The sequence below is a fragment of the Mesocricetus auratus genome, unplaced genomic scaffold (genome assembly GCF_017639785.1).
Source record: "Mesocricetus auratus isolate SY011 unplaced genomic scaffold, BCM_Maur_2.0 Super-Scaffold_100009, whole genome shotgun sequence".
Lineage (NCBI taxonomy): Eukaryota > Metazoa > Chordata > Mammalia > Rodentia > Cricetidae > Mesocricetus > Mesocricetus auratus.
Window position 1 is genome coordinate 16,313,152 of NW_024429193.1, and position 14,612 is coordinate 16,327,763.

Below are 14,612 nucleotides of genomic sequence, written 5' to 3' on the forward strand. Positions count from 1 at the left end.
CAAGGGGTCAAGACCATGCTGGTGAAACCCCCAGAGACAGCTATCCTGAACAAGGGGGATCTCTTGGACCCCATACTGATGGCTGGGTGGCCAGCATGGGACTGATCCAGAAACGCTGAGTGTTGTCAGTGAGGAGGACTGGCCAATATATGGGACCTTGGATAGTAGATCAGTATTTATCACTGACATACAAATGTGTTTTGGGTGTTCCTCCCACAATGAGGGATGCTCTTTCAGCTTGGAGTCTTGGGGAAGGCCCTAGGCCATTTGCTGAACAAAATGACAGACTCTGGATAACTCCATGGAGGGCCTCATCCTCCCTGGGAAATGGAGTGGGAATTGAGTGGTGGCATAGGGGAAGATGGAAGGCGGGAGAGGAGGGAAGGAAGAGGGGGAGGGGGTTGTTATTGACAGTTGAAGCAAACTTGTTGCTAATTTAAATAATAAAAATATAAATTACTACATGAACAAAAAAACAGATGTAAACTCAAGAGTAGAGTGCCATTTGATTTCCAAAGACAACTGGAAGCTGGTGGCCACATTGGTGTAATGGTTGGGCTATGATCCTGGTAACACTAAACCACCTTTTTCAAATATATCTTCATATGTACTGTATTCTCTGTTTCAATACAAAAATAAGTCTTATAAAGAGAGATAAAAAATCACTGTAAATGGAAAGGTAAAAGACAATTTTGTTCTTAGTACAAAAGAGAATATGTTTGAGTCAATCTATTAAATCATATACAAAGCATTAATTCTTAGGAGTAGCTAACTAGAAGAAATAGAAACTGCAGATACATGAAATTATAGATAGAAAACTCTGATTTATCAGGGATTTAATTGATGGCCTGATTTAGCAGTTGTATCTATCTTACCCCGTATAAGCTTCAGGATAATTCTCTACGTATTCATTTGCAGAGACGGGTTTCCCATTTACTTTCAGCTCTATATAGAAGTCCCTCAGAGCTCACACTAAGTACAGGAAGAAGCTCTCAAACTCATCTGAATCCTCCACTTCATCTTGGTCAGTTGAGGACCTTGATCAAATTCTGTCTGTCACATAGCTTAGCACCTAATTAAGGAAATCCCCAGAAACAATCATAGCTCCAACCAAAACTTCAAGGTTCTACATAATTCCACATCTTCCTGGAACGTATGTCATAACCTTTATTTGTTTTGTTCCTAATATCAGTTTAAACACTATAGATACAAATATGTATGGATTTTTTTGACACAGGTTTTCTCTGTATTGTTTTGGAGGCTGCCCTGGAACTCACTCTGTAGACCAGGCTGGCCTCAAACTCACAAAGATCTGCCTGCCTCTGCCTCCCAAGTGCTGGGATTAAAGGCATGCGCCACCAACGCCCGGCCATATGTGTGGATTTTTTAAAAATATATTTTACCAAGAGCCAGATTCATGGAGCTGGTTCATGAGGGTAGGTTACTGTGCTCGCTCTGGTCCTGCCATGACCCTCAGAAGGGATATTGCAGTTGGTCCAGGGCCTGCTGGTTGATGGGTCCCATGCTGTTGTACACAAAGTTGCTTCTTAGAAATATAACCAGGGCAAAGATCCAGCAGTTATTCTGATTGTCACCCTGGAAGTCAGAACACACATGGGTCAGGAATTTGACTTTTTCTTATGTCACTTTCAGATTTGCAGTGGTAAAAATATACTCAATTACAAGTGATTTTACCTGGGTGGTCGTGGCACACACCTTTAATCCTAGCACTCGGGAGGCAGAGGCAGGTGGATCTCTGTGAGTTTGAGACCGGGCTGGACCGACAGCCTCCTAAACAATACAGAGAAACCCTGTCTCGTAAAAACAAAAACAAAACAAAACAAAACAAGTGATTTTAGCCTAAAAATAAAACAAAACACGTTTGTGACATCTGCAAGTTGCAAAACAAAACAAAACGAATCAGTAATGAGACTAATGCAACCTAGAAAACTCGAAAGCCTGGACTCAAACGGGTGTCTCTGTAAGGATCTTCATGCCAGTATCATCAGAGTATTCATCTGCATTATCTACAGGTGAGTGGATAAGCCGATAATCGAAACACTTTTCTCTCAGTGACAAACCTCAAAGGTGTCATATTAAATTAAAGAAACAATCATAAAACCCTTATATTTAACAATTCTACTTATATAACATTACAAGTACAGCCAAATCCATAGATATAGCATGTAGAGTAGTGATACAGGTGGCAATGATCTAGTTCTAGAGATTGATGGTGGAGATTTATAGAAGCACAATTTTGTTTAATGCTACAGGACTGAATACTTAAAAAATCATAGAGATAAATCTTATATAACTGAAAATAATAAAAAGTCAATACATATCATATAGAGCCTTTTTAACCTTAAAGATCAGTAGAATCTTGCTGCTATTACATGACTGTTTTAGCAATACCTTAAACTTTATTAACATATAAATTAAATTATCTTTATTTCTGCCTTTCTCCATCTAGAAAATGAATAATTTGTGCTTTTAGAAGGGAAGCTAGGAGTGAGATGTGGTGATGAAGTCCTGTAATCAGCACTTAGGTGGCCTAGGCAATTATGTGTTCAGGGTCAGTATAGACTACATGCTGATCTAAACCCTGCTTGAGTTATACAGCATGGCCTTATCTCAAAAATAAAAGCAAACAGACAATGGAACAACAACAAAAAGGATCCTAACATCTGTGAGTGAAAGGTTAAATGATTCACTCTCTCATTCAGGAAGAAGAGCACTCTTGGGACCCAGCACAGCTGTGTTGGTGGCACTCACCTGTTTTCTTCCCGGCCAGCTTGTTCATCAAGTAGGATTTGCCTATGTGGTAGAGGCCCATGATGGCCACCACTACCACAGGCTGCGTGAAGTCAGACAGGATTCTCAGAGCCTCCTGGTTGGCTATCAGTTGACCTTCTACATTCTCATTAAGGTATATGGGGCCTGGCAAGTGGGCCTCTGTGGCTATTGTGCCGACTTGTCCCCTGTCTCTAGAGGGACAGATGAGATTAAATAGAATCTTATTCTTTCTCTCAGAAGGTAGAGTTATGAAACTCACAAAAATCATGGCACTGCTGTGCATCAGACACATAGTTGAAAGAAACTGTATAATTTTAGAATTGTAAAAGATATGATTGAAGAATTTAATTCTTTTTTTAGAATTTAATTTATAATGTGACAGTGACAATATTATACTGCTCATAACACATGCATTCTGTTTAATTTTCAATGAAAAATTTCCTTATTAATTGTTTTGTATTAAACATCAAATGGAAAATAAAATCAGATTTAGAAAAATTATCTTATATTGCAGCTTACATATTTAATCAAATATTTATTTATTCATTAGTTTACCATTATAATTAATAGAGACCTACAGACTTAATGCTTCATTTTTTTGATTCATGCCATTACAAGGATTTCTAGATATTATGAAATATATTCATTTAATGTACCTGAATAGCTATACCAATGTTGTGCACAAAATTTCTATAGATTATAAAATGTATCCCTTCTGTAATCCTAGTAGTTATTCTCATGTAGTAAATAGTCTGGATCTATAGAATTAATCACATTGTCATCCCACCAAGAGAACTATAATAATTTTTTTGCAAACTTTGTGGAAGTGTGTTAGAGCATTTCTTCCAAAGAAAGGGCTTCACAAGAGCAGTGCCTTGAAAACTAAGCTTCATTACCTATGAATGAGCAATAAAGAAAATCTGTGTTTAGGCTCACAAGAAACAAGACTAAACGCAACTATGCAAATACTGGATATTGCACAAAGCAACAGTGATGTTAATAGCAACAAATCAGGGAGCTGGTGGTTTAAATAATGACTTTGTGCCATCCTCCTTAAGTTTTCTATATAGTTTTCATATATAGGAGTCATAGGCTAGGATCTGACCAGGCAGAACCAAAATGTGTTGAATAAAAAATGGTTTCTGGAACGGTGTTGTGCTCTCTAGAAAACAGGAAAAATTGCCTGAGAGTAATCAGACTTTGTCCTTAGTCTTGTGAGCCCAGGGCTATTCTAATGTAGTCCTATGTTATAGTATAGGGTATGACCTTCAGGGGAGAGTTAAGGAGTCGTGGACATGAGGCATGAGACAATTTTATGATGAAAGAAGGAAATTCACTTGGCATCCAAGAGCAGTGAGTGTGGTGACTACCTAACCTTCATCTTTCACTCTGCATTTTAGCTGTGAACTGAGTTTCCCAGAAAATAGCACAATTGTGTCAATGAACCCACAAGGCTGACTGACTAATCAGAATTAGTGTGTGATTGTGTAATGTCTGGAGCCAGAATTTCTTAGACCTTTACCTAACAATGTCCTCTGTGCTTCTGTTTCCTTTCCTGGAGAGATATCCTTTCATCCTCAAGTTTTTTGATCTCCTGCTGAAACCCCTCTTTTAGTAGTGTGGCTTGTTCCAAAAAGTGACAAGTTGAAACAATCAATTGTTGTACTGAGTAGATTCCAGAGTCCTTTGCAGTTTCTGTAATAACTAATTTTTATTATTTAATTAAAATTTTTCTCAACCCTTAATTTTTATACATATTTATCCTGTTCTTATTCATGTGCAAAATTTAATATTCAAAGAATTTTTTTCCTATTTGAATTTTTCATTCCCCTCCCCAAATTATACATTTCTTGAGCAGCTGTCATCATGTCTTTAACTAGGAAACAATTCCAGCAATGGGCAAAGAGACATCTTGTTGATGGTGGTGTTTTTATATCAGTCAGGGGCAGGGCAGATAGCAGTCTTTTGTTCATTCTAGCTTGATGCCTGGCTTTGTGGCCAAAGCTATTAATGCCTAGGGCAGATTAAATAACAACAATTCTAGTTAGGAACCTATGTCATCAGTATTGATTTCTGCCTTATCAATGGTCTATATCCTCTGTAGACAATCTTAATCATTTCTGACTTCAAATTTTAGCATATAAACATGCACCACAGTGATGAATTCTGAAAATCTGACCTAAGGCTCTGAAACTCAGTCTGAGAAACTTAGTGGGGAGGGCATAGCTGAGTCAGGAACATGCCTTCTACCTAAATGTGAGGACCTGAGCTGGACTCTTAAGCATGCATATAAAAGCTAGATGCATCACTGTGTGTAATAACAGGCTGGGAGGCAGATATAGGCAGATTTTTGAAACTAGTAGGTCAGCCAGGATAGACCATCAGTGATCTCTGGGTTCAACGAGAGACCCTGTCTCAAAAAATATGGTGGAGAGTGATGGGGGAAGATTTGAACCTCTGTGGCCTTTGCAGCAACATACATGAGCATGCACAAATATAGAAAGGAACTGACACAGAAAGTGGAGAAGAAACCTGGTGTGAGCTTCCAGCACTTGGTAGCAGGTGACAGGTGATAGGAATAAGAACCAGAGTCCCAGACTGAAGATAATGAATTTCCTTATCTAACTCCTGACTGAACACAAATTGAGATCAAAGTACCGGAAAGAGGAGGGAGAGACAGGCTGTCACAAACTTGTAAGGGTTAAATCATCTCTTTCACCATAAACACTCTCTAAGGACTAAGCTCATACCAGGTAAGATGGAAAAACACTACCTTTGTGGATCCCACTATGAGAAAGAGCTGAGATATTTTTACAGTTGCAAACTGTGTACAGACTGGGATTCAATTCTTAACATCCAAGTCAGGTGGCTCACAAACATTCAGAGCTCCACCTCCAGGGATCCAGCATCTACAGATACCACATACATCATACATACAAGCAAATACACACACACACACACACACACACACACACACTTTGAAATATGTTTAAGTGAAGAAGACATAGATGGTGATGCAGTTAGTACACTTGAACTACGTGCTCAATGATCCTCTGTTGCTCCTCCATATCTTCCTTCTCCTTCTTCCCAGTCAACTGTTTCACATGCTCCTAGTACCAATTCTCTTTCATCAACTTATCATTCCTCTGTTGCATTTCCTCCAGTAGTTTTGCTGCAGCCTGTGCAGCTTCAGCGTTCACATGCTCCACTGGGAAGGAAAAGCAAGAAGGAAGCTGTAAATGCATCATGTGTTGCTCTTTTCTTTCTCACCTGCTTCATTGTTACTGCTGATGACAGCACTACCCACATCTAATACAAGCTAGTAGGACACAGCTTTGTTCTTTTAGCTCTGGTTTAGGGTCCCAGGTTTATTAGTAATTTACCCATTCCACAGCTTTCTAGGGAAGGAAGTTCCTTAACCTGTACCTCACCTTCAATCTCCTTTTCCTTTTTGTCAGAGCCTGGTCTGTCTGTAGAATTGCATCAGTCAATTCCTCCTTGGACTGCAAAAACTTCAGCAGTGTCTTCAGCCTTTAAGTCTGGAGAACATGAAGTTAACAGCAGGGATGACTGAATGCTGCGGGACTATCTCACTTCCCCTCTTTCCTCTAGTGACACCTCTTGGTGCTAAGAGTCCCAGTAACAGAAACAGGCACAGTCCAGGCTGGACCTCACTCAACAGTATCTATTATTGGAGGCCTGTGTTAGAAAACAAAGGCTGTCCTTTTATATTAGGGCTTAACTTTGGAGTTAGTGGTGCTATGGTCATAGATGGCGAAAGTTTGATGATGACATAAGCCCTTATGAGGAACAAAGAGATCAGAGGAAATGCGAAAGATAGAAAAGAATGTGGCTGGGGAAGAGTAAAGGACAGATGGACACAAGATAATACTATCACACCAAATTTTCTTTTAAGTCAATTTCAAGGCCAAACTGATAAATTACAAGTTTTGTTTAAGGAACTATCATTTGGTCCTTTGCAACACAAAGAATCTAGCTGACATAGATGGTGACAGTCATACTATGGTTAATGATTGTTCAGTGTGAACTCAATTGTTAAGGGAGTACACTGTTTCTGATGAGTATGCAGGACATATCTAGTGTGATAACCTTCAGGAATGTGACGTTGAAGGCGCATGTGCAAATCACAAGACACTCTGGAAATGATGCTTGTGACCACTCTGCTGTCTAAAGGAGGTCAGCAGCTTCCCAGAAGACACACATAACCTTGGGTGCCTGAACCCCCTCCTTGGGTTCCTCATAATACTCTTTCTTCAAATCCTGTTTCTTCTGGATAAAAGATGATATCCTCCTGGTTTAGAATAAATCCCTTGCTTCACTTCTTCTTTTAGTGAACTGAAAATATACTGAAGCAGAGCTGAGTAGCCATCTGAAGATATCTGTAGATTCTGCTTATAGAATTCTTGCTTTGTTTCCAACTTGGTCTTTGATGTAAAAATGAAAGGAAAAATGTTAAGAATAAAAGAAGCCTGAGTTTAGAATTTCTCTGCACATTTCCCAAAACAAAGCAAACTCAAAATCAAAATGGACAAAGGAAAACTTATAATCACTGATTATAACCATGTACATCTCTCTGATACCAGCTTTTAATGTCATCTTTGCTCTTTGGCAGTGAATTTCAGAACAGAATAATCTGCTTTTTCACACTGGACCAAAGCTAACACATGGAATAAACATGGCTCAATATTAATTTGCCTCTGATATCTAAAGCTATAATTTTCTAATCTATTGGCTTGAATATTGGATCAGTCTGCAGAGAGTGGGGAATTCAACTTGATCAGACACACTATTTCTCTGTACTTAATTCTGTGACGGAGAATATTACTAACCCATTCATAAAATGAGAAATGTTTAAATCTTTGAGTCTATGATAATTCATTTTTAGTATTTATTGTAATTATTAATAGGTATGTGTTTCTACTTCAAAATCTAGTAATTGTTGCCCCCTCAAACACCTTTTTCATTTTCCCATAATAATTTGCCTTCAACAATCTATATCCAGTCAAACTTAAAGAGAAATATTACCACTAATTCCTTTTGGAACACTTGATCAATATCTTTGAAGGAATTTTCCATGAAGATCTTGATGGTGTCTTTCTCACTGGCCATGGGGAATACCAGAAGCTCCTGGAGGGTCTCTGTGGGCAGGTGCAACTTCTGGCTCACCTCCTGGTCATAGTGGGCAATGGCCTTTTGCACTGCAGCTGTATTCTCTGTCTATGTCAAAACCAGGACAGCATTCTCCATGCAGGGCAGACCCCCACTGTTGACGGTATTCATATATGTTACCACCAAACTCTTTAGTCCTACAGCCATGTGACAATATTTGTAACAAATGGATGACAGAATGAGTTTGTCTAATTCTGCATTTGTCAATCATAGATGCCTTAAAGAATCAGCGTCCTTAGCATTATTTGGAGGAATGAGAGACAGAACTAGATCAGTGTCTACTTCACATTGATGGAATTGGAACTTCCTCTGTGCAAAGATCCTCTCATGATGTGTGAGACCCAAAAGTCTAGGAATGCTGGGTGGAACTTACATGAGCTTGTGTCTGTGGAAAGTTTGTGTCCATTTCAAGGCAAGCACTATGAGAACAGGCTCCATATTGCTGTCATGTTTGTCTGTGTCACCGGGACTATGAGCATTTAATTCAAAACCCAATCAGAAATTCTCCATTGGGTTGAATAAAAAATATAGCATCGCCCATGAGACTTCTTTGTATGTGCTAATATGGCATAGATAGCCCCATGTAGATTTTACTGTGTTTTCATTTGAATTTTAAAAGCTATCCTTGTTTAGTGACTATCATTGGTGAATGCAGGTCCAGTTTCCAAGTGCAATTGAAATTTTTTTCTTTTGCTCCTTGTTATCTTCCCAACAAGAAAATGTGATAAACAAATCTATTAAAAACTCTGGTACCGGCCGGGCGTTGGTGGTGCACGCCTTTAATCCCAGCACTCGGGAGGCAGAGGCAGGCAGATCTCTGTAAGTTCGAGGCCAGGCTGGACCGACAGCCTCCAAAACAGAGAAACTCTGTCTCGTAAAACCAAAAAAAAAAAAAACACTCTGGTACCATCTACATTTTAGCACTGTAGTGGTGATGGGTCTATATTTCTTCAAAGCTGAAATTTGTCATTAGTATTTCATGATTCTCTTTCCTAAACAGTGAGCAGGATAGCTAGGAAGGGATTCGCATGATCCATTGACCTTGATGCCTCCTGAAAGTGTTTTAACCTTGGAACAGCTGAACATATAGGAACAGAAATCTGCCACTTGTCCCATGAATTAGGAGTTCATGTTTTGATCCCACAGCAATTGCACCTGGCCAAGATTCTTCCTATGCACTGGCCACTCAAAGACAATGCATTTCTTCTTTGGGAAGAACTTAATAGATACAGAGTCAAGGGAGAATAAACTTTTGTTCTTTTTCTTTTTGAACAGTACCTACATGGAGCAAAAAACAAGGGTTTTTAGACCGGACTTGAAAGGTGGTTATATATATTTTTAATTGGGTCATGTGAGCTTGTAATTCAGACATCCTGGAAGCTGAGGCAATGGGATTATAAATTCAGGACAGTGTGGGTCACAAATCAAGAACAGAAAGGGCATGTTGTCTGTTTTTAAGTATTTCAAGTCTAGGAATGGTTGAATATTATGTTAGGCTCCTCAGGAATCATTCAAGTGTTCAGCACACTTATTATAAATATCTGGACTTTGTGCATAGACAGAGTAAACCCTGATTACAGCATCATCTTACATTCAAACGTGTGGCAGCACATCCATTGTGTGGGGGCCATGCTATTCCAACAGTAGAGTAGGATACTGGAAATACTTTAATCTACACTTTAAAACATATGTTCATTGTTCAGTTTATTCTGTATTCTGGCATAGAAACAAGTCTGAGGCAGGGGAGAGGAATTGAAGGTAAATGGAAAAGTAGAAGACAAATGATTTATTCCTAGAACAAAGCAAAAAGTGTTTAACTCAATCTATTAAATCATATATTAAGCACTAATTCCTCTGAGTAGATAGAAGAAATAGAAACTTCAAGTGTAAGAAAAGTATTGATAGAAAAATCTGAATTCTCAGTTTTTTTGAAATCCTCTTTTAGCAATTGTAGGTCTCATACTGTGTATAAGATCCAGGGAATTATCTAGGTAATTATCTGCAGAGATGGGTTTCTCATTTAATTTTAGCTCTAGAGAGAAGTTCCTCAGAGCCCACACGACGTCTGGGAAGAACCTCACAAACTCATGTGAGTCATGCACCTCATCCTGGTCAGGTGATCTGATTCTGTCTGTCAGTTCTGTCAGATACCTGAGCAGCTAATTAAGGAAATCCCTGGAAACAATCATAGCTCCAACCAAAGCTTCAGAGTACCCATACTATATTAGTTGCACTTTATCCCAATGCCTACTCCAAAACTCCATTTATGTTGTTTCCAACCTCAATGTGAACACTGTAGTTACACATGCATGAATTATTTTGTTTGTTTCATGTAGCAATAACCAAGAGTCACAGTTGTGGAGGTGGTTCATGAGGATAGGTCATCCCACTAGCTCTGTACTTTCAGAACCTCAGAAAGGATACTACAGCTGGTCCATGGCATGCTGGTTGATAGCTCACATTCTCTTGCACACAAAGGTGCTGCTTAGAAGTATTGCCAGGGCAAAGATCCAGCAGCCATTCTGATTGTTGCCCTGGAAGTCAGAACGCATATTGTTCCGGAATATGTTTGTTTTTGGTCACTTTCCAGATCAGCAGTGGTAAAACCAAAACCAAAACAAAAAAATCTTGCAAGGTACAAAACCAAGCCAAAAGAACACGAATAAACCTGATGGTGCCATCCACAACATGGCAGGGCAAACATGTTTTTGGTTTTCATTTTTATTTGTGAAAATTCACACTAGTGCTGTTTAGACTATTGCTAGTGTTTCAACCCTGTAGACTACCACCCTGCCATTCTATAATCTAGTCTTGTGACTAGTTTCCTAATTGTTGTTGGCCAAATGTTGCACATGTTACATAATAAATATGAAAAAGGATGAAGTACAAACACTTATTAAAAATGACAGGTCCAGTGAGAAGACTTGGTAGGTTGAAGAGGATGCAGCCCAGCCTTGGAGTCTAAGTTCAATCCCTAGAAGCCACATGGTATAAAGGAGAACTCACATGTTGTCCTCTAACCTTCATATGTGCATTATAGCACATGTTTCAGGGAACATACAACACATGCAGAGGCACATGCTCACAGACACCAAATGCGTAAATAAGGTTTTTAAAGCAGCACAGAGAACAGTGTAGAATGCTAAGAAGTTAGGGGTGGAATTGCAAACTGTGTACTCAGTCCTTACATTTTCTACATCTATCAGGCCCTCACTGTTAAGAAGAACCAGGGAAGGGTCTGGCTTCTGGAGACGAGGGACATACCACATCCAGATCCCCTTGGTGTGAGACTGCATCGTAGAGCTCAGAGAGAAACGTGAAAACCAGAGAGGAAAGGGAGGATTAGATGCGTAGGCACAAGGAATTAAAGAAAGTGATAACAAAATTAGTATAATCGAACAGGAAAGATGGCTCAGTGGTTATGAGTGCTTGCTGCTCTTGCATGGGCCCAGAGTTCAGTTCTTAGCATCTACGTAGCAGCTCACACCTGTATTTAACTCCTGTTTCAGGGAATCTCATGTCACCTCCTAACATCTGTGAATGCCAGGCATGCACATGGTTCACAGGCAAAATATCTGTATACATGCGTACTCATACAACTAAAACTAATATAAATAATTTTGAAAAATCAGCACAACCAAGTCAGGAGAATTAACTGAAACCAATTCATACTGATCTCACAATCAGAGACATAACAGAAATTCAGTTTTCAGATACACAGAAAGCAAGTCTCAAGACCTCCAGGCTTGCACCAGGGTTCTACAGAAGGTGTGTGTGCAGTTTCTGAGCTTACTGTGGCGGGGGGCTGTGAGGGAAAAGCTGAGGCAACACTGGGGACTCAGGAAGTTAGAGATGGCAGGACTGTGGGATGTCCACTGAGTTAAGCTGGGGCCAGTGAGTCCTAGAGAGAGCCCCTGTGTCTGGTAAACAGCAGGGCCCCAGAGGCAGGGCCTGAAGGTTGTTGTCTAGAAAAGGCCACCACATCTCTTGTATGCTGCACATGGAGCTACAGTGTTTGATGTTTGCCCTTCTGGGTTCAGTCTTGCCATGGTGTGTTCTGTCCTTCCTATCCCCCTGAACACTGCAAATACGGATGTTTCTTTTGTGCCATTGTAAATTACAGGATGTCTTGAGTCTCAGATGAGATGGTGCAATTTTGTAAACTGTTACAACTATAATATTATGAGGAATTTTGACGTTGGTTTAACAGCATTTTGTGGTCTGGGCAAAATATTATGGTTTGAAGTAAATGTTTTTCATAAGTACGGTGATATATTATTTATGATTTATTAAAGGATCTCTGAGGGTACAGAAAGCAAAGCTAGCCATAAGCCACAGAGTCAGGCAGGAATGATATACACCTCTAACTCCAGCAGCTGTACTAGCCAGCCATAGAGCCAGAAGGTGGTGAAACACACCTGTAATCCCAGAACTCAGGAGACAGAGGTAGATAGATCTCTGATAGTTAGAGGCCACACTGAGCTACATGAAATTGATACAGTCTAAAAGGAAACAGCTCACACAGAGGTGATCTCAGCACTTGGAATCACATGCCTTTAATGCCAGCATTATGGAGCAAGGTCTAAGAGCTGGCATTCACACTGAGAATTAGTCTCTGCCATGTTGAGGAGAGCAGTCTGAAGTTTGGTGGAGGGCATGGTACTCTGATGATTCAAGGAGACAGGCTCGGCCCTTTCAGCCTGAGGCAGAGGTAAGAGGTAATGGCCAGCTGATTTGGTTCTTGGATCTTCAGCTTGAAACTTGAACCCCAATGTCTATCTCTGGGCTTTTATTAATTAGTGTTATACAGAGTCTCAAGTATTTGAACATTTGGTCCCCAGTTTGTGGAACTGTGTTGGGAGATGTGGAAGTGTTGGGAGATAGAATCTGACTGCTGAGGGCGGGTCTTTGAAGGCTGTAATACTGACCTTGTCCGTGATCCTCTGATCTTCGCTTCTTGGTCAGTCATGAACAAGCCACAATCTCTTTCCAGTACACATATAACCATAAAGTCCTGTTTCCCCATCATAAGTGACTGATATCCCCTGAACTTTGAGGAAAGTAAATCCTTCTGCCTCATATTGTTGTTGTGAATCATGCGATCAGTGATGAGATGAATACAACCTAGAAAACCTGAAAGCTTGGAGTCAGAAGGGTGTCTCTATAACTATCTTCATGTCAGCATCATTCAGAGTCCTCAGTTGCCCTGTCTACAGGTGAGTGGATAAGGTGATGTTAGACACACTTTACCACTGAAACTCAAAATGAAGAAAAAGTTGACACACATTCTCACAGTGACAAACCATGAAGGTGTCATGTTAAATGAAAGAACCAGTCACAAAACCCCATAATTTTGTGAGTCTACTTATTCGCATGACATTCCTAGGATAGCCAAATTCATAGATATAGCATGTAGAATGGTGGTATAGGATGATGGGCAATGAGATACTTCTAAAGATGGATGGTGGAGGCATATAGATGCATAAATTTGTCTAATTCCATTAACATATAAATTAAATTTATGTATTACTTTCTTTCTACTTCTAGGAAAGGAACGAGCTATGTTTTTAGAAGGTAAACTAGGAGTTAGATGTTGTGGTCTAGTCCTGTAATCAGCACTCAGGAAGCCAAGGCAAGATGATCATGAGTTCAGGGTTAGCCTGGCTACATCCTGAGGTGAAAGCCTGCTTATGCTTTATGACATGATCTTGTCTCAAAAATAAAAGCAAACAGACAAAATAAAAACATCAAGAAGGATTCCAACATATAACTGTGAGTGAAAGGTTAAATTCTTCACATTTTCAAGCAGGAAGCAGTGCACTCTTGGGACCCAGCACAGCTATGTTGCTGGCACTCACCTGTTTTCTTCCCAGCCAGCTTGTTCATCAATAGGATTTACCTGTGCAGTAGACGCCCACGATGGCCACCACTTCCACAGGCCGTGTGATGTCAGAGAAGATTCTCAGAGCCTCCTGGCTGGTTATCAGTTGACCCTTCACATTCTTGATGAGGCACATGTGTCCTGAAATACGGACCTCTGTGGCCATTGTGCAGCCGTGTCCCCTGTCTCTAGAGGGACACATGAGATTAGCTGGAATCTTATTCTTTCACTCAGAAGGTAGAACATGAAACTTAAAAAGCACAACAGTGTTGTGTGCATCAGAGACATGGGTGAAGGAAAACCTGCATAATTTTAGAATCCCATAAATGTAATGTGACCGTGACAACACTGAACTGCCCACACAACACAAATATTCTATTTAACTGCATGGAAAATTTCCTTTTTGAAGATTTTGTGCTAGACAACAAATGGAAAATAAAATAAGATTAGAGAAATCATCTTATATTGCAGTTTATATAATTATTAAGACATTCATTATTCACTAGTTTATCATTGTAATGAATAAAGACCCATGGAGTTAATGTTTCATTGTTTCATGCATGCCATTACAATGATGTCTAGGTAATATAAAATATATTTATTTTATGTATCTGAGTAGTTACACAGAGGTTGTGGCCACAATTTCTAGAGATTATAAAATGTATTCACTCTATTCTAGTAGTTATTCTCATGTGACAAACAGTCTGTATCAATAGAATTAATCACATTGCCATTCAGCAAGGTAACC

General features: G+C 39.6%; 1 protein-coding gene, 1 non-coding gene and 1 pseudogene across 2 annotated transcripts in view; 1 reads left to right on the forward strand and 2 right to left on the reverse strand.

Moving 5' to 3' along the window:
• The window catches only part of LOC101832221 (guanylate-binding protein 1-like), a 105,698-nt gene extending 102,613 nt beyond the window's left edge, over positions 1 to 3,085 (reverse strand). Inside the window, 1 exon segment of the mRNA XM_040751522.1 lies at positions 2,773 to 3,085. Coding sequence (XP_040607456.1) covers positions 2,773 to 3,085 — 313 coding nt within the window.
• A 1,593-nt stretch (positions 3,086 to 4,678) lies between these two features.
• Positions 4,679 to 4,820, forward strand: LOC121142514. Its single transcript, XR_005879557.1, has one exon. It is a non-coding gene; the product is annotated as a small nucleolar RNA SNORA48 (small nucleolar RNA).
• Positions 4,821 to 5,813: 993 nt separating this feature from the next.
• LOC101833280 lies at positions 5,814 to 14,030 on the reverse strand (annotated as a pseudogene).
• Between the last annotated feature and the right edge of the window lie 582 nt (positions 14,031 to 14,612).